This window comes from Typopeltis vanoorti, chromosome 12 (assembly GCF_054136105.1).
Source record: "Typopeltis vanoorti isolate ZY-2024b chromosome 12, IOZ_Tvanoo_1.0, whole genome shotgun sequence".
Classification (NCBI taxonomy): domain Eukaryota; kingdom Metazoa; phylum Arthropoda; class Arachnida; order Uropygi; family Thelyphonidae; genus Typopeltis; species Typopeltis vanoorti.
In genome coordinates, this window is record NC_143560.1 from 8,871,838 (window position 1) to 8,893,527 (window position 21,690).

The 21,690-nt window shown below is 36.9% G+C and overlaps 1 protein-coding gene across 3 annotated transcripts in view; it reads right to left on the reverse strand.

Moving 5' to 3' along the window:
* The window catches only part of Sirt6 (sirtuin 6), a 130,657-nt gene that overhangs the window by 39,333 nt on the left and 69,634 nt on the right, over window positions 1-21,690 (reverse strand). For all 3 annotated transcript variants that reach the window (XR_016549172.1, XR_016549173.1, XM_090401738.1), the window contains exon 4: window positions 18,926-19,099. Coding sequence is in view for 1 of the 3 variants with exons in the window: in XM_090401738.1 (XP_090257864.1) it covers window positions 18,926-19,099 (174 nt within the window). In the remaining 2 variants the exon portion in view is untranslated. The remainder of the gene's footprint in view (window positions 1-18,925; window positions 19,100-21,690) is intronic.

Consider the following 21,690-nt stretch of genomic DNA (forward strand, 5'->3'; position numbering starts at 1 on the left):
AGAGTTTTTGATGTACTGCTTAAATGTGAGAACAGTATTCTAATGTCAGGCAGATTTGGAATTTATATAGTGTCAAAAGTTATGCAAATAAGAAACAGTCTTGAATGGAAAAGAATACAACATATTTTGTAGGCTGAGGAGATTACAGATGTAGAGAAGTGTGAAGAAAAGTTGTGATAATCACCATGAAGGAACTGAGGTAGCTCACTTTATTTTACATATTCCCCACAAAGTGTTAGACTTTTGTTACAACATTGCTGCATCATTTGCAATTCTCTGAGAAAAAAGTCTTTCCCTTGTTGCAGGAACTAATCCTCAGCAGCAGATATGACTTCATCATCCATCTGTGATAAATTTTGTTGCTTTGGTAAAAAGTGTTTCTTTAAATTTGGGAATAGGAAATAGTCAGATGGGACCAGGGTGGGTGAAGCTTTGAAACTCCAAGTTGTGTAATGTCTGTTGGGTTTCCTGAACAGTGTGAGTAGGTGTGTTGTCCTGCAAAAGCAACATACCTCTGTTCACTTTCCAGCAGTGTTTTTCCTTCAGTACTCCATCAATTCCTTCAGAACTGTTGAATGAACTGCTGTAACAGTTTCTCCTTTTTTGTTTTTTTAGGTAAAAATTACATCATCCATATCCCAAAAGACAATGGCAAGAGCCTTCCCTGATGACTTTTGGATTCAGAACTTCTTTGAACATGGAGAACCTTTGTGTCTCCACTCCATTCACTGTTGTTTGGTCTCTGGATCATAGGGATGAAGCCATGTTTCATCAACAGTTACAAGCCAAGCCAAAAAATTTGCACCTGATTTCTTAAAATGACCCAAAATCCCTTGAAATGAGAGCATACATTCTCTGTTGGTTGGCATTCAAACATTTGAAGACCCACTTCACTAAGAGTGCCTGCATGTCCAGATGTTGGTGGATACGACCCCAACTCATTCCTCATTCCGTAGATATTCCCCAGAGTCTTTGCAATGTTTTTTGGCTGGTATTTGTCTATCATCAAGGATCATGGCATGCACTGCATCGATGTTTTCAGGTGTGATCGTTGTGGAAGGTCTTCCTGACTGGGGGGGGGGGGGGGCATCTGTTGTCACAGGATGCCCAGTTTTAAACTTGGCCATCCATCTGGCAACTGTTGTATATGCTGGGGCACAGTCCCCTTAAGTCTCTCACAAAGTTTGGTGAATCTTAGTTACAGACTTTTCTATAAGAAAAGTCTGTAACTGAGATGGAAAACTTGATGATGGCCTGCACCTTTGTGTCTTTGAATTTCATCAAAACCTCTGACATGTCTTATATATCCTAAAAGAAAAAGAACAAATTATTACAATTTGATGAAACATGGGAGTTAAGAGGTTTTAAGATATGTTCTTTCTTCTGGTTATATCAGTTGCTTTAATATAATTTTTGTTCTAGATGTTTATCAGAACTTTTTAGCCCCCCCCCCTTTAATATATTTGTGCCAGAAAAAAGTGTAAGTTAGCCTAGAAGAGAAATCTGATGTATGGAGATCTAGAGGTTTTCAGAGGAAACAAGTAATGAAAAAAGAGCTCTCTTATAAAAATAAGAAATGACAAATAAAGTCAAATGATTATTCATTTGAATATTACATGATCTGTCGAATGAAGAAGAGAAATGTGATGCTACTGTTGTCAGCAAACTATGGACAACAGTAGTGGTCTTTAAGCTGAAAGTGTGGCTAAAAGCACAGAACTCGAGGTATAGGAAATTATCGTCACGGCATGTCATGACCAATCAGGGAGAAAACTGGTGATACAATCATATAGTGCTAAAGGTAGACCAACACAGAAGCCTGATAAGGAATCCTGTATGCTAGACTTGATCAGATTCCATGGAAATATAAAGAGCAACCACATGAATTTCTCTGAATCTTTTCATAGCTTGTGTACAAAAGTAAGGTTGGCTAAGGTCTGCTGTAGAATGAGAGAAGAAATCTATCTATATTGGTGATCAGCAATTAATTGATAGTTCTGCTGGTAGTGAAGAAATTGACTATTGATGACTTTCTCCACTTCTCCTATTTTCTCGGTTAATAACTGAGGTAATGGGATGCTAGTTTAATGGCTAAATTTCATCTCAGTTTTAGGAATCTACTGGAAATATATGCTTGCTTAAATGCTGTTGGGTAGATACTATAGGTAAATATAAATTTGAATGAGTGCAGAAATTTTGAGCATATTTGGGGAAGTATCATCTGAGCTAGGAGACTTATGGGTATCCAGACTAATGAAGATTTTTCTGATGTTTTTATTGAGAAAGATCAGAGAAGGCATACAGAGTTTGTGGGAGGTGATTTTTTCCTTGGTCATGGAGGAGAAGACTGATGCCATAATATTAGCTTTATCTATGGATGATATCACAGTGTCATCTTGATGTGTGAAAGGTGGAAGCATAGAAGGGGCAGACGTCACATCCAACATCTTAGGAAGAGATCAAAAGGCTTGAATGAAATTTGAGTTTTCTGCATTTGGCCCTTTCCAAAGTCTGAACTTGAGCCACTTGAGATATGCTTCTCAATTTTTATCATGGATGTATTTGGCACACATTGGAATTAGGGCATGGATAGTAGTCAGGAGTTTTGTGTGAGTGGAGAGAATTTGAAAGCCCTCATTCCAACAAGAATTACTTTAATTATCTGGTCAGAGTATGCATTTTAATCTGAAGAGCAGAATTAGAGAAGACTGTGTAAAAGAGGTAGAGAAATCACTGATGTCATTCCATTTAGTACTGTAAAAGTGTTAGAGCACAGAGCTAAGACTGGCTGGTTTAATTTTGATATTTAGAAAAGGAAACATAGCCCAGAGCAAGACCTGACATCTGCAGGTGGAAGAGATAATCAAGAAAATGTCTAGGATGTTAGGAGAATGAAGTGGATCATCCACTGTTCTGATTGGTACAGAGACAATTTGTGCCACGCAATTACTAAGAGCAAATACTGGGGGCTTTTTTCTCCTACTTGATGTGTGAAATTATTATTATTATTGCATGACACCTCAAAGAAGTCCAAAGACTAATCGAGGGAGGGCACTCTGCCTCCATCACAATTACCAACCATACCGAACCGCCACTACAATCATCATCTACACCAATACAATCTACTGCCCACCACCACTAGTATTTTTTTTTTTTGTCTGTAAATTGCTTATAGAAGGGAAACCAGCTTAAATTATAAACTTCTAAATCTCCATGGAAGATGATCCCACTGTTTGAGCAATTAGACTATATAAGATCAATTCTAAGTAATGAAAGCAACACGGAGCAGTAGGGAAATTCTGGGTTAGAGTAGATCACCAAATTTAGTAATCTCTGGCTTGTAATATCATATTTGACAATGTATGTGTATGATCCTTTTTATAGAAAGAATCATGCAGAATGCAGATGTTAAGGCTAACCAGCTGAGATTTTATGAGGAGTAAGAGACTGGATTTTGATGCACATGTAGTGGTGTACATTATTTAAGACTGAAGTAAAGCCACAAGTATTAGTGAACTGGATGTGAAAGTATTTTTTGTACACATTTTTTCTTGTATTTTTTCATTGCATTTTTTTTAAAGACCATGCACATTACTTATACCTTTACTACGAGGGCTGTTCGATAAGTCTGTGCAAAGTCTAAGAGATGGTGCCACCAGTGTGTATCGAGGTAATTTTTAGTTGCTGGCAACTGTTGGAGGATCACACACAAAGTTTCAGTCAGATAGATCTATTACTCTGTGTTTGGCATTCATTTGAATCAATCAAGTACCGTGATTTGTGAAAAATGGATGAGAAAGAATTTCGTGATTAAACATTACTTTTTGAAAGGCAAAACAACTCAGGAAAACATAGCTAAGCTTGATAAACATTATGGTGAGTCTGCACCTTCGATTAGAATGGTTTATAAGGTTTAGTAATTTTCGAAGTGGCCATGTGAGTGACGCTGAACGTTCTGGACGCCTTGTTGAGATCACTACTCCAGAAATTATTGAAAAAATCCATGACATGGTGATGGATGATAGAAGAATGAAGGTGGGTGAAATTGCTAAGGCTGTGGGCATCTCAAATGACCACATATATAATATTTTACATGAACATTTACATATGAGAAAACTATCTGCAAGATGGGTGCCGCGTTTGCTCACACTGGATCAAAAGCGTCAACGTGTGAGCTGTTGCACAGACAGTTTGAAGCTGTTTCAACAGAATCCAGAGGAAGTTTTGCATCATTTCGTAACAGTGAATGAAACATGGATCCATCACTACCAGCCTGAGACCAAGGAAAAGTCAAAAACAATGGGTTGCAAGCAGCGAATCTGCACCAAAGAAAGTGAAAACCGTTCCTTCAACAGGAAAGGTTATGGCCACCGTCTTCTGGGATGCTCGTGGCATAATCTTCATAGACTTCTTGAAAAAGGGCAAAACAATTACCGGAGTGTATTATGCATCTTTGCTGGATTGTTTAAATAATGAAATAAAGGAAAAAAGACCACACTTGGCGAAAAAGAATCTTCTTTTTCGCCAAGACAACGCACCTGCTCACTCTTCTGCAATTATGACTGCAAAATTGTTCGATTTATGCTACGAAGTCCTTTCGCATCCCCCCCCCCCCCACTCTCCAGATTTGGTTCCCTAGGACTACTATCTGTTTCCAAACATGAAAAAATGGCTGGCAGGAAAGAGATTTTCATCAAACAACGCACCTGCTCACTCTTCTGCAATTATGACTGCAAAATTGTTCGATTTATGCTACGAAGTCCTTTCGCATCCCCCCCCCCCCACTCTCCAGATTTGGTTCCCTAGGACTACTATCTGTTTCCAAACATGAAAAAATGGCTGGCAGGAAAGAGATTTTCATCAAACGATGAGGTGATTGCTGAAACAACTGCCTATTTTGAAGAGTTGGACAAATCATACTATATGGACAGGATCAAAAAACTCGAACATTGTTGGACTAAGTGTATAGGCCTCAAAGGAGACTATGTTGAAAATTAAAAATGTTTGTCCCAAAAAATTTATATTTTCTTTATTTTTGCACTGACTTATCGAACAACCCTTGTATGTCTAGGCACAAGCTTAGAGTAAGTGGCACCAAGTTTATTCACTAGCTGATCAGTTACCAATAGGTTCAATCCTATTGGTAACTGATCTGTGCTTTACTGCTGTATCCTCAAATGAAGAAGATACTGACTTCTTAATTAACCTCCTACCAGCCAACATGGATGAAACAGTGAGACCAAATTGCTTTTTTATCCATGTTATTCAATAGGTGTTACAGAATCGTATCCAGATTTAGGTTGATGTCTGTAGACGTCATGGCCAGTTGGGGGGTTAAATACCATGTGCTGAGCATGTCCATGGGGTGTGTAAGAGAGAGAGAGAAACCTTATTATTATGTGTGTGGGAGTTAGGCACAAAAACCAGAGACTATGTTCTGGAGACCAAGCACCTTTAGCTTCTAATAAGTAAAGCAGTGGTATTTCAACAAGCAATGAAAATCATCTACTACATCCACCACAGGAAGGTACAGTTAGCTTGGAGAGGTTATATATTAATATCATGAACCTATCAGTGGTTACCACAAGGAGAGGTGACCCTCTCCTTGTGGTAATTGGAAGAAACTGAGGTTAGAGGTTTAATGGAATGAAAACAGCACAAGGAGAGAATTTAAAATGATGTTTAATGCTTCAAAATTTCATTTCAGTCACAGAGACATCTTCAGGGAGGACAACTGTAACACACACACACACACACACACACACACACACACACACACACACACACACACACACACACACACACACACACACACGAAACATAAAACAAAGTGAGACTGAGACCCAGTGTGCTTGTAACATGGGATACCTAAGAATTAACGTTTCCCATATATTGAGAAGTTTAATGAATCCATATTTAAAATTAAAATGGATTTTAAGGACAACTGCAGATTCTAAAAAAAAGACTTTCACATCTAAACTTCATGTAATTTGGTCAAGTTGACTGACAGTAATGATTACAAATGTACTTTTTATGATATTCTATGCAAAAAGTAGTTAATCTTCCAGTTTGTCCACAACAGGACAACATGCAGGAACAAAAACTCTATATATATATACACACACTAGGAACTGAGTGAGGAAGGAGTTGATCCTTAGAAGAATGGATAAGGACAGCAGTAGTTTCAAGTGAGGTTTGAAGGTGGTGTAGCACAGATTGTAATTTATTTATTTTTTAATTCTATATATTTTTTTTCAGACATATGCCATACACATAGAACAGTGGTAGCATTAATATAATTTTTCTAAAGAGAAGGTCAAGGAGTGGAGGAAAGATTATATATTTCATTGATTCTGTAGGAATTGTAGTTCATCAGACAGGAAGGTGTGGTATATATGATTGAGTTCAGCTGTAAGAGAAATCTCATTGGAACAGAGTTCAGAGTTAGAGAGAGAGAGAGAGAGAGATTCTCTATGTAATTTCAGATCACAAAGGAATCATACAGAGCATAATTTGGGCAGTTCAGACAGATTGTGTTGTAGCTGCTACAGGAAAACCTCGCTTAACGCGAATTTGATATGCACGATAATCAGTTAGCACGATTTAATGAAATGATACTATTTCCTGCTTTAAGTAAGTCAGTTAATGCAACTTTTTGACGTTATGCAAAATTTTTTGTCGCCAATCTGCAGCCAGTGGGCAGTGGCAGTGCTGCAGACAGTGGCCGACGACACTTGGCAGTTGACTCAAGGTTATCTTCGCAAGCACACGTGCAAACTCTGTTCTCTTGCTCAATCACTTTTCCTTTATTTTGCTTTAATTTAGATACCTATAAAGATTTATTACACTCAATCCCTGATACAAAAGAGAAAGACTGATAAAGAAAGTGGCAGTAATAAAAAGAGAAGAAAAGTAATTACTTTAGAGGAAAAGCTGGAAGTCATTAAGAGACATGAAAGTGGCATAGTAATACAATGATTGTGTGAAACCTGGGATACAGCCGGTCTAAAGTTTGGACTATAGTAAATAAGAGCAACCATACAAGGAAAAAGAAAAAGTTGCCACTGCTTCTTTAAGCATACAGATCACTCGAAATTGAAGCCATTTAATGATCGAGATGGGATGTCTTCTATCAATCACTCTGGATTGAAGATTGTAACCAAAAAGAATACCTCTTAGTACAAGGAATATTCAGGCAAAAGCTCTCAATATTTTTACATCATTGAAAGAGACCAAATTTCAAGAGGAATGTGAAAGCTTTACTGCGAGTTTAGGATGGTTTGATCGTTTTAAAAATCAAGCTGGACTGCATAACAAAAAAAACTGGGGAATCTGCTAGTGCAGATAAAGATTCTGCAGTCAAGCTTCCTGAAGAATTGCAAAGGATAATTCAGGAGGATAATTATGACAATCACAAATATTCAACATCGACGAAACTGATCTGTTTTGTTTTGGACTTGTATGCCAACAAAAACTTTCCTAGCTAAAACCGAAGCATCTCAACCAGGATACAAAGTGTCTAAAGATCATCCTATATTTTTATTAGGAGACAATGGAGAAGGCAACTTTAAACTGAAGCCTACATTAGTTTATCGTGTGCAAAACAAAGATCTAACATTATTAAAGAAATCAGAGTAAATGGAAAAGAACTTTGATTTAATGTACAGGATAATGAAAATGTGAGAAACTTGTTCCATTCCCAGTCAGAACAGTTAAGCGAGAATGATCTCCTTTAACTAGAAGAAATTAAGCAATTGATGATTTTATCTTCTAATATAGCTTATACTGTAATTTTTTTTTCAAATTTGTGCTAACTGATGAATAAATTATAATTATTCCTATTGTTAATTGTATTCAATTAATGCAATTTTGCTTAGAGCGCATTAATTCACAGATTAATTAATCACAATTCTCATGGAAAGGCTTAGACGTTGGTTATGCATTTCACTATATAATTTAAGGAAATTACAATGTACTAGGATATACATTAAAATAAATTTTAATATATTTCAATATTTCGGCAATGTCACATTGCCATTTTCAAGAACTTAAGTACAAGACACGTGCATGCAGGCACAACAAAACAGTAAGTGAGGAAGAAGTAGGAAGCTATTATTTCTTCTAAGGTCCTGATAGTGCCCTCTAGCGGGCAATGTTGGTATTCTTGGGCAATTGGGCTGAAAATGGCAATGTGACGTTGCCGAAATATTGAAACATATTAAAATTTATTTTAATGTATATCTTAGTACGTTGTAATTTCCTTAAATTATATAGTGAAAATGCATAACCAACGTCTAAGCCTTTCCACGAGAATTACGATTATCCATGGAGATGTTATCGCACGTAAAGCATGCCATTACGGTAAATTGAAGTTGAAGCTATCAAGACAACTGAATTGTCTCGCCTTCCTGAAGCACTGCCGGGATAACCAGGTAATCCCTAACTGTGTGAAATTCAAGCACCGTTTCTCTTCGCAAAAGACACTTCGTATTTATAACCGTGCCAGCCAAGCCTTACTCAGAGAACAAATTGCTGCCACTCGCCATTTCCTGAGTGAAGCTAACTCAGCTATACAGGCACTCAAAGATGACCTTTCAAGCACCTTAAGCCATGAAATTTGGTCGATTTTATACGACATCTCGTGCACTGCAGTGGAGAAAAAATTTAAAAAAGTACAAAATCGACACATCAAAAAATTTGAAAATTTAAAAAAGGACGCGATCTCGAAACCGCAACTTCCTACTGAAACGGTAGTTAATTAACCTGTCGTCACTTAGTGTGAAACCTGAAGCACTCAACACCCGTGCACGTGGCCACAACTTCGCCATTGCGCCCAGAAGAATACCTGCTGAGGATATCATGATACGAATTGAACACGGATTCGACACCTTCCAAGCCACGTCGCCAACGATATTAGACTGGATGTAGCTTGTGTTCTGACCAAAGCCAAACCACCTAAAACCAACATGCCCAGTAAAGAAATTAAATCTCTATTAGAATTAAAGAAAAACAAGAAAATAATAATCACCAAAGCTGACAAAGAGAATGCCACAGTATTGCTTAACCAAAAAGATTACACAGGTAAGCTGAAATCGCTATTGTTAGATCGGACCACTTACCTCCCTATCGAGTACAGTCCCACCAACTCACAAATTAGAAACTCCACAGGCTCCTTAAGAAGGTCACTTCTTGGCTTGCAGAAATCACTAACAAATTAAAACCATATAACTCCATACCCCTCCCCCCCCCTATTTATGGACTCCCAAAAATTTAGAAGGAAAATGTGCCATTACGTCCCATAGTGGATGGAATTGATTCCCCCACATACAAACTAGCTAAACATTTGGCCAAAGCTCTCTCACACTATACTGGCAACACACCTTTATATATAAAAAACTCAGCCCACTTCAAAGCCAACACAGAAAACCTTACACTCAAACACACTGACATAATGGTCAGTTTTGATGTCTCCTCCTTATTCACAAATGTCCCACTCAAAGAATCCTTAGAGCTAATCCAAGCTAAATTTCCTCCCGATATCACAGCCCTATTTCAGTTCACAATGAACTCAGGCTATTTTGTTTCGCAAGGAAAATTCGACAATCAAATAGAGGGGGCAGCCATGGGTTCTCCACTCTCCCCACCCTTGGCCGACTCCTTAAACTCTGCCCCACAAAAACCAACCGTTTGGCTTCGCTATGTAGATGATGTATTCGCTATTTGGCCACATGGCTCTGATGCACTCCTCTCCTCCTTAACACACTTAAACAACCAACACCCCAGAATCAAACTCACCCTGGAAGAGGAAAAAAACAACTGCATTCCTTTCTTAGACACACTAATCACCCGCCAGCCTGATGGAACCTTGTTTTTCTCAGTATATAGAAAACCCACCCATACAGGCAGATACATTCACTAACAATCCCACCACCCCTCCTCACAACAATATGGAGTCATTAACACACTACACAACAGGGCTAAACTTATCTGCTCGAATGACAATGCCCTAACCACAGAACTAAACCACATTTCAACACTTTCTCAGCAAATGGCTAGCTCCCCAAAAAATCCAAAAAATATTGAAACCAGTAAACCACAACCTCCTCTCCCCTCACAACAAGGATTACTCTAAATCCATCACCATACCCTACATCCGAGGCACCTCGGAAAAAATCACAAAAAATCTTAAAAAAACATAACTTCTTGTTACAGACCATACAAAAAAATTGGCATCCCTTATCCGTTCTACTAAAGACCAACCCCCCCCCCTAGATCTACCTGGTGTATACCAGGTCCCTTGCAGCTGTAAGCTGTCCTACATTGGCCAAACAGGCAGGACAGCAAATATCAGAATTTCAGAACACAAGGACTACATCCGTTTTCACCAATACAGCCTCTCTGGTCTTGCTGACCATGCGCTGGATACCTGCCATAGAATACGGTGGAAGAAAGCCAGGATAATACACCGTAAGCAAATACAGATATGAAAGGCTTTTCATGGAATCAGCTTCAGCCCTAAGAAACAATCTAAACCTCAACAAATTTGGCTGCATGAGACTTCCTCAAATTTGGGAAACCTACATCAGAAGACCTTCAGCCCAATTGCCCAAGAATACCAACATTGCCCGCTAGAGGGCACAATCAGGACTTTAGGAGAAACAATAGCTTCCTACTTCTTCCTCACTGTTTTGTTGTGCCTGCGTGCATGTGTCTTGTACTCAAGTTCTTGAAAATGGCAACGTGATGTTGCCAAAATATTGAAATATGTTAAAATTTATTTTAATGTATGTCTTAGTACGTTGTAATTTCCTTAAATTATATAGTGAAAATGAATTAATCGCGTTAAGGGAGGTTTTCTGTATATGAGGTTAGGTCTGGATGTTTGCAAGTGATGCTGCACATTATTTAAGTTTGTATTTGCCACAAATGTTGGTGTAGTGAGTGTAGAATAATTATTATCATCATCATCAAATTTCTGACATGTATCCTCAAGGGGTGTACAGGATATGATAGCACTACATGAAAAACTTACATCATTACTAACTTCTTATCTACAATTTTCCTCCAAATCAATCTGTTACCTGTCAAGACTCCAACATTATGAGCTCTTACATTTCTATCTTCTAAGGCACTTTTTACCATATCAATCCACCTATATTTTGGTCTTCCTCTGGATCTTTTTCTTGTCAACCTGGCAGAAAACACTTGTTTTGCTAATCTTTCCTTTTCCATTCTGTTTAAATGACCATACCACAGATTAGCTCTGCTAACACATTCCTGGATGCTAACAATGTCAAGTTCTTTCCTAATATCCTTGTTTTTAATATGATATTGGCATTGATGCCAACGGTTCATGCATCTAATCTTTCTCAGGACTCTCATATCTATAGTCTGTAGTCTTTGGTCAAGTGTTTTATTTCTAACCCAGCTCTCAGATCCATAAGTTAAAATTGGTTTGAACACTCTCTTGTATACAGCTAATTTAGTTCTCGTAGACAGGCTTATACGTTGGTTATGCATTTCTAAATCAGTTAGGGAATTGAACAACGTAGATCCGAATATAAATTAAATTATACTTTAATAAAACTTTAGCAAAACAAGTGTTCTCTGCCAGGTTGGCAGCAAAACGACCTAGAGGAAGACCAAGATATAGGTGGATTGATACTGTACAAAGTGCTTTAGACGATAGAAATATAAGATCTGATAATGTTGGAGTCTTGACAAGTAACAGACTGATTTGGAGGAAAATTGTAGATAGGAAATTAATAATGATGTAATTTTTTCATGTAGTACTATCATATCCTGTACACCCCTTGAGGGTACATGGCAGGAATTTGATGATGATGATGATGATAAATATCTCCGATATTTCAGCAACGTCACGTTGCCATTTTCAAAAGGAACTTACAAAAAAGGCACGTGCACGCAGGCACTACACAGTAACTGAGAATGAAGATATGAAGCTATCGTTCTCCTAGTAGTCCTGATGGTGTCCTCTAGACGGCTAAGGTGTTCTTGGCCATTGGGCTGAAGGTCTGCTGATGTATGCCTCCCAAATTTGGGGCAGTCACATACAACCAAATTTGTTGAGGTTTGGGGAGTTTCTTAGGGCTGAGGCTGATTCCATAAATAGAATTTCGAATTTGTATTTGCTACGGTGTATTACTGTAGCTTTCTTCCACTGTATTTTGTGGCGTGTATCCAAAGCATTGTCTGCAAGACCAGAATGGCTGTACTTGTGAAACCGGATGTAGGTCCTTGGGTTCAGAAATTCTGATATTCGCTGTCCTGCCTGTTTGGCCAAAGTATGACAGTTTACAACTGCAAGGGACCTGGTATACACCAGTTAGGTCTAGGGGAAGTGGTTGGTCTTTGGTGGAGCGGATAAGGGATGCCAATTTTCTCTAAGGCCTGTAACAGGAGGTGAGCTCATGTTTTTTTAAAATTTTGGTAATTTTTTCCGAGGTGCCTCGGATGTAGGGAATGGTGATGGATTTAGAGTAATCTTTGTTGTGGAGGGGCCTGTGGTTTGTAGGTTTTAATATTTGGGGGGGGGGGGGAGCCATTGGCTGAGAAAGTGTTGAGGACGTGATTTAGTTCAGCGTTTAGGGCCATGTCGTTAGAACAGATTAGTTTAGCCCTGTTGTATAGTGTTTTCACCACTCCATATTGTTGTGAGGGGGGGGATTGTTGGTGAATGTATCTGCCTGTATGGATGGGTTTTCTATAAACTGAGAAAACCAAGGTTCCATCAGGCTGGTGGGTGACTAATGTGTCTAGGAAAGGGAGGCTGTTGTTTTCCTCTTTTTCCAGAGTGAACTTGATTCTGGAGTGTTGGTTGTTTAAGTGTGTAAGGAAGGAGAGGAGTGTTTCAGAGCCATGTGGCCAAATAGCAAACACATCATCAACGTAGCGGAGCCATATGGTTGGTTTTTGTGGGGCAGAGGCTAAGGCTTTTTCTTCAAAGGTCTCCATAAAGAAATTGGCCAGGGGTGGGGAGAGCGGTGAACCCATGGCTGTCCCCTCTATTTGTTTGTAGAATTTTCCCTGCCAAACGAAATAGCCTGAGTTCTTTGTGAACTGAAATAGGGCTGAGATATCAGGAGAAAATTTAGCTTGGATTAGCTCTAAAGTTTCCTTGAGTGGGACATTTGTGAATAAGGAGGAGACGTCAAAGCTGACCATTATGTCAGTATGTTGGAGTGTAAGGTTTTCTATGCTGGCTTTGAAGTGGGCTGAGTTTTTTATGTGTGATGGTGTGTTGCCAGTATAGTGTGCGAGCTCTTTGGCCAAATGTTTAGCTAATTTGTATGTGGGGGAATCAATGCCATCCACTATGGGAAGTAATGGCACATTTTCTTTATGTATTTTTGGGAGTCCGTAAATACGGGGGGGGGTCTAGAGTTAAACGGCTTTAATCTGTTGGTAACTTCTACAGGCCAAGAAGTAACTTTCTTAAGAAGCCTGTGAAGTTTTCTTATTTATAAGTTGGTTGGATTATATTCGATAGGGAGTTAAGTAGCCCGATCTAATAGAAGAGCATTAAGCTTACCTTTGTAGTCCTTTTGGTTAAGTACTACAGTTGCATTTCCCTTATCCGCTTTGGTGATAACTAATTCTTCATTTCCTGTAGAGCTTTAAATTCCTTGTTGGATATGTTGGTTTTTGGTGGCTTGCTTTGGAAAGGACACAGGCTACATCCAGTCTTACACTATTGGCGATTTGATGTGGAAGGTGGCAAATTCCCCTTTCAATGTGGATCATAATATCCTCACTGGGTATTTTTCTGGGAGCAATGGCGAAGTTGTGGCCACGTGTAAGCGCGTTGAGTGCTTCAGGCTTCAGGGTGACTGAAGAAAGGTTGATTACGGTGTTGGTAGCAAGTTTTTGATTGATGGTAGAATTATTTTGTAATTTTTCGAATTTTTTCATCTGTCGGCCTTGTATTGTTTCAAATTCTTTGTCAGCAGCAGTACACGAGATGTCATGTAAAACAGACCACAGTTCGTGATTTAAAGTGCCCGAAACTTCATCTTCGAAAGCACGAATAGCTTCGTTAATTTCCGCTAAGAGAAACCGCGTGGCAGTAATTTATTCGCGAAGCAACGCGTAGCTAGCGCAGTTATATATACGGAGAGCTTTTTGCGAGACAAAACGGTGCTTGAATTTTACACAGTTCGGGATTACTTTATTATCCCGGCAGCATTTCAGGAAAGTTAGACGATTTAATTGTCTAGACAGCTTCAACTTCATTTTACCATACTGGCGGGCCTTCCGTGCGATAGTATCTCCGTGGATGATGTTGATTCTCGTAAAGAGGCTTATACGTTGGTTATGCATTTCTAAATCACTTAGGGAATTGAACAACGTAGATCCGAATATAAATTAAATTATACTTTAATAAATATCTCCGATATTTCGGCAACATCACGTTGCCATTTTCAAAAGGAACTTACAAAAAAGGCACGTGCACGCAGGCACTACACATTAACTGAGAATGAAGATATGAAGCTATCTCCTAGACGTCCTGATGGTGCCCTCTAGCGAGCTAAGGTGTTCTTGGCCGTTGGGCTGAAGGTCTGCTGATGTATGCCTCCCAAATTTGGGAGGCATACAGTTGTAAACTGTCGTACTTTGGCCGAACAGGCAGGACAGCGAATATCAGAATTTCTGAACACAAGGACTACATCCAGTTTCACAAGTACAGCCATTCTGGTCTTGCAGACCATGCTCTGGATACACGCCACAGAATACAGTGGAAGAAAGCTACAGTAATACACCGTAGCAAATACAAATTCGAAAGACTATTTATGGAATCAGCCTCAGCCCTAAGAAACTCCCCAAACCTCAACAAATTTGGTTGTATGCGACTGCCCCAAATTTGGGAGGCATACATCAGCAGACCTTCAGCCCAATGGCCAAGAACACCTTAGCCCACTAGAGAGCACCATCAGGACTTCTAGGAGAATGATAGCTTCATATCTTCATTCTCAGTTAGTGTGTAGTGCCTGCTTGCATGTGCCTTTTTTGTAAGTTCCTTTTGAAAATGGCAATGTGACGGTGCCGAAATATCGGAGATATTTATTAAAGTATAATTTAATTTATATTCGGACCTACGTTGTTCAATTCCCTAAGTGATTTAGAAAAGCTAATTTAGTGTTTTGACTAATTTCTCTCTTATTCCATATACTTTTATTTAGTTGACTTCCTACCACACCAGCTTTGTTGATTCTGTTGTCTATTTCCATATTTAATTTGCCATCTTCACTAAAAATTGTACCTAAGTAGCTTAAATGTTTTACTTGCTCAATAGGTTCTTTATTCACAATGCAGCTGATATTTTCAGTGCTTCTGCCTATTTTCATTGTCTTTGTCTTGTTATTGCTGACCATCATACCACATCTATTACAACAGTTATTCAATTTATTCAGGGAATCTTGCAGATTTATAGCAGATTTATTTAGAAGTATAACATCATCTGCATAAAGCAAAGAACTGACATTAACATCTCCAATTTTGATATCAGGTTTAATACCACTTTCCTTCATAATGTGATCCATATAGAAAATGAATAACAGAGGAGATAATGTACATCCTTGTCTGATACCAGATTTAACATTAAACCATCTTCCTGTTCTTCCTTCAATTCTAAGTCGGACTTACAACTCAAATAAAGACTAAGTATTGCTTGATATACCACTGACACCATACAACTGTAGCATTTTGAATAGCTTCTCTCTTGGCACCTTGTCATATGTGTTTTGCAGATCTACAAAGTTAAATACAGATCTCTGTTTTATACCCATGATTTCTCAACAATTTGTCGTAAAGTGAAAATCTGATCCTCACAGCCTCTATTTGGCCTGAATGCAGCTTGTTCTTCACTAAGCTTCTCTTCCACAATCCTTCTCAACCATTTCTCAAGTATACTGGCATAGATCTTACTAGGAACACTCAGTAGAGAAATACTCTGTAATTCTCACATTCCATTTTATTTCCCTTTTTATATATGGGTACTATGAGAGCTCTATTCCAATCATCGGGAATTCGTCCCTCTGTCCAGGCTTTCTGAACTATGCAATGCAGCCACTGTAAGACTTTTATACCTCCATACTTGAACATTTCTAGTGAAATATCATCTGTTCCTGCTGCCTTTCCACATTTCAAGCCTTTGATGGCTTTTTCTACCTCAAGTATGGATATGTATTCCTGACTGTATGCCTGGTCAATGTTTTTTACCACTGTGCTATCACTGCTTGTTTCATTTAGCAATTTTTCGAAGTAATTACTCCATACTTCAAGGATATCTTTTTCTCCAGTTTCCATGTCACCTTTATCATCTCTAATTCCTTTTGCTGCACTCTTTCCTGATCTTCTTCAACAACCTCCAGCATATCTTGCCACCTTCTTAATATTTAGATTATTAATAATGCTAATCTATTAATAATTTAATCTATTAATAATAAGCTAAACTATTAATAATCTATTAATAATTAATATAGCTAAATTATTAATAATTTAGATAATTATTAATAATACAAACATCAAAATTTTCACTAGATGTTAGAGTTCACAGAGGATATGAAATAAGCAGTGACCACTTCCTTGTTAAAATAAAATTAAGATTACCACCTAAATGGCTACAAGTAACAAGAACAGAAAGAAAAATTGAAACATTTGTTTATAAAACTAGACTATTGAATGACACAAATGTACAATGGCTATATGAACAAAGAATTAACCAGTATCTAGATAAAATAAAACAAAATGAAGAAATAGAAATAGAATGGCTTAATATAAAAATGATATTAAATGCAGCAGCAAATGAAAGCTTAGGAAAGACCAAAAAATTCAATAAAAGTAAAAAACTGAAGATCTGGGATGATACAATCAAAGAAATAATCAAAAAGAAAAAAGAAGCCTATCACAAATGGTTAAGCAGTAAAAGATTAGAAGATGAAATAGAATATAAAAGAATAAGAGCCATAGCTAAAAGAGAAGTCAGAAAAAGAAATAGAGAATCATGGAATAAATTTGTTTCTAATTTAGAACATGATTTATATAAAATAAGACCCAATGTATATAAGATTTTGAAACACCTAAATGCAGATACCGAAGAAAACATAAAATTAAACACTGAATTGAAATTAGAAGAAATTCTAAATTACTACACAGAACTGTGGACAGACAAATATTTTAAAAAAGACAACTCGCAAACAATTAACGAAAATGAAAAGGAAATAACTGAAGAAGAATTAGAAATCAGCCTGAAAGAAACAAGAAACGGAAAATCACCTGGAGAAGATAAGCTAGGTTCAGAACTATATAAATACGCAGGAACAAGATTCAAAGGAAGACTCTTATTATTTTTAAATAAAATTTACTCAACGTATCCCCCCAATAGAATGGGAAAAAGCAATTGTGATTCCTATCTTTAAGAAAGGTAATAGAGATGACCCTAAAAACCATAGAGGTATCAGTATACTAAATTCATGTTACAAAATATACAGCAGAATCTTAAATAACAAACTAATGAAATATTCCGAAAACTTTATTCTACAGGTACAAAATGGATTTAGAAAAGGACGATCATGTATAGACCCAACCTTCTGCCTAAAATTAATAATAGAGAAAAGAAGAGAATATAATTTAGAAACACATATTGCATTTATTGACTTTAAAAAAGCATTTGAAAGTTAAAAGAAACATTATTTAACATATTAAAAGAAAGACAAATACCAAATAATATCCTAAAAGCTGTCACAAGTATATATGAAAATAATCAAATACAAATAAGATTAAATCATAAGCTATCATATACAAGAGAGATAAACCAAGGGGTCCAACAGGGATGTCCCCTCTCGGCAACTCTTTTTTAATATCTACTTAAATGAAATAATAATAAAATGGAGTAAAAATTTACATCAAGGAATTAAACTTTCACCTACAGTTAACTTAAACACTCTCATGTGTTTAATCCTCTTTGCAGACGACCAAATAATAATTACAAATTCTGAAGATAACTTACAGAAAGCTATTTTAAATCTAAATGAGATATCCAAAGATTATGGTATGATAATATCAACGGAAAAATCAAAAACTATGGGCCAAGGACAAGATATAGGACATATATAGGACAAGATCCAGCAAGAACTAAAATAGTATTAGATAACAAGATCTTAGAACAGGTGAATTCATTTAACTACCTAGGCTGTATGATCACTTATGAAAATGAAAAAGATATAAACATAAAAATTGCAAAATATTTAAAAATAACAGGAGTAATTAACTCTATATTTAAACCAAACCTAGTTCAAAAACAAACCAGGCTAAAAGTATACAATACATTAGCCCTACCAGTCTTAATGTATGGAAGCGAAATCTGGACAATAAAACAAAAAGACAAACAAAGATTAACAACAGCAGAAATGAAGTTTATGAGAAAAACTGCAAAGTGTACCCTATTTGATCACAAAAGAAACGAAGATATTATGAAAGAATTAAACCAAGAACCAGTAATTGAAAAAATTAAAAAATATAAACATAGATGGATGGAACACGTTCAAAGAATGAAAAGAGAAAGATTACAAAAACAAGCCTTAAAGTACAAGCCATTAGGAAAAAGAAAACCAGGACGTCCTCTAAAACGATTCAACGATGACTTCTAAGGCCGGAACAAGCCACACTAGGCCTAAATCCTTGATACGTATGATGATGATGATGATGAATAATGCTAATAATCATTATTATTAGCAAAGCTAATAATAATGATTATTAGCAAAGAACTATTATATTATTATATTATATTATATTATATTATATTAGCAAAGAATAATAATGATTATTAGCAAAGAACTACACACAGAAACACAGACAGATATATATATATATATATATATATAAACTAACTTCATGTCTGACTCACCTTGAATTTAATTCTGCTAACTGTAAATCATGTAGAGGTAATTCATCCTCCCAATCTAGAATGGTATCACAAAGTTTGCCCCTACATGGCTTACCACTTTTTTTAGGAATAGGACACATCTGCCCTGTGCATTTTTGGCCAACAGTTTTTGATGCTGTATTTCGTATAAACAGCCTAGAACAGAGATTCCAGCTTTAATACAGCACAATAATGTTTTATTTTAAAACGATGTTAATCAATATTATATATATATATATATATATATATATGCCACACTGCACATTAACAACACACAAGGCAAAATATACATACAAACATTATTTAGTAGGATAAATTTCATCTGCAGTTATTTCTAACTGCAGGTGATATGTTATCTTGTTCTGCCTCATTACCCCCCCCCCACACACACACCATACACACACCAGCTTGTTAAGCACAAAAGCCAAGTAGCCTGCCTGCCTTCATATAAAAAAATAGCATAAGGTTAAATCCACCTTATCATATTTTTTTTTGTTAGTTCCATCTGTGAAAGGTCATAAAACCTAGAGCACATTAGTATTAATGCCATGTCTATGTGGACTAAGAATTAGATAACTCAGAAACCCTATTCCATAAAAAATCAAACACAGAACTTTTTCTTTCCAGCCCATGATGCAAAAAAACACCTTTTAACAACAATTTTCTATATTTATACAGCAATCCCTCGATTAGTGTGCCTAATGTGTTCTTTAAAACAGGCGCATTAATTGAAAACATACAAATCAAATATAATAACCTATGGGAAAAAGTAGAATTCGTTCCTCAAATTTCTTTTTTTGAACCTTAATTTTTTTATAAAAGAATTAAGGTATGTCTCAGGGCCTAGTTAAAGGAAAACCATGAAGCTGAAAGACAATAAAACATATTCAGAATATAAATTTTATTATTCTGCTTCTTAACAAAGAATTGAGCAAACGTAGTTTTGAGGGCATTTTGTTTCTTTTTTTTCATACAACTGATGGTATGGCCCTATTGCCTCTTCTACTCTTCTGCAAATTTTACTGCTTCTCTCTTCATCAGGTGTTGAAAGTTTATTTTTCACTTGGTTAGAGTATAATAAATTTAGTTTAATCCTTTATCCAAGTGTGAGCAAACAAAGTTTGCACCTGAAAGTATCTTCAGGACTGGGGTAAGGTGGTACAACACCAGGGCAACTCGTTGCAAAGGTGGAGCAAGATACCAACACTCCTGTCTCAGTGTCTCCTATAATGCAAAACACATCTCCTTGCGGATATGTCTAATGTTATGCATTAAGGGAAGGGCCACTACCCAGACTAGTTTCGACCTTTATTGAGGTCTCTTCAGTGGGGAAGATACTTTCAGGTGCAAACTTTGTTTGCTCGCACTTGGATAAAGGATTAAACTAAATTTATTATACTCTAACCAACTGAAAAATAAACTTTCAACATCTTTCTCTAAATCCAGAGTAATTTATTAAAAAAGGGTGGCACACCATTTGGCAACTCCTATAGGTAGAGATGACCTGCTAAAGCTTCTGCCTGGTATCTCAACTTGGGCCTGGCTCCCACTGAAGAGACCTCAATAAAGGTCGAAACTAGTCTGGGTAGTGACCCTTCCCGTAATGCATAACATTAGACATATCTGCAAGGAGATGTGTTTTGCATTATAGGAGATACTGAGACAGGAGTGTTGGTAGCTTGCTCCACCTTTGCAATGAGTTACCTAGTGTTGTACCACCTTACCCCAGTCCTGAAGATACTTGCAGGTGCAAATTTTGTTTGCTCACACTTGGATAAAGGATTAAACTAAATTTATTATACTCTTCATCAGGATCAGCCTCTAAACATTGCTACTTAAAAACTTCGATTGTACAAAAAATATTTTCATATTGTTTCTGTGAAATCTCTTTTAGCTGACTATCAATAGTTAAATTTTCTTCATATTCTTCGGGATCTTCCCGCTGTGCATCTAAATTTAGCAGGTCGGAATCACTCAATTCTTCAGAATGAGATTTAATTAACTCTTGGACGTTATCATTGTCAATCTAATCAAAACCCAGTTCACGCCCGATGTTGGCAATTTCCTCAACAACATTATCCATTTCGTTTGAAAAGCTTCCAAAATCTTTTGCACAATGTGAAAGAATGTGCTTCCAAACGGCTCGCATATTGCTAGCAGTAATTTCATTCCAAGATTGATGAACATTTTCAATAGCAGATTTAACATTAAATTTCTTCCAGAATTCTACTAATGTCATAGAATTCTCACCAGATGTCTTCTATTGCCTGTTTAAACGTTCTTCTCAGGTAGTATGCCTTAAAGGTTGCAATTAGCCCTGGTCCATAGGTTGTATGAGAGAAGTTGTATTTAGCGGTAAAAATATCACTTTAATATTCTCAACAATGAATCAAGAGAAGTAGGGTGACCAGGTGCATTGTCTAAAATAAGCAGAACTTTAAAATCAAGATTATTTCGCTTGCAAAAATTCTCAACTGTTGGACGAAAATAACTTGTGAACCAGCTTTCAAATAAAGATTTAGTAATCCATGCTTTCTTGTTAGATTTCCAAATAACTGGGAGGAAAGCTTGATTAATGCCTTTGAGAGCCCTAGGATTTTGTGTCCTATAAATTACTATGGGTTTTAACTTTAGATCACCTTTGGCATTGCCACCTAATAGAAGAGTCATTCTATCCTTTGCAACTTTATAACCAGACTGAGATTTCTCTGATTTGGCCAAAAAAGTCTTGGAAGGCATTCGCTTCC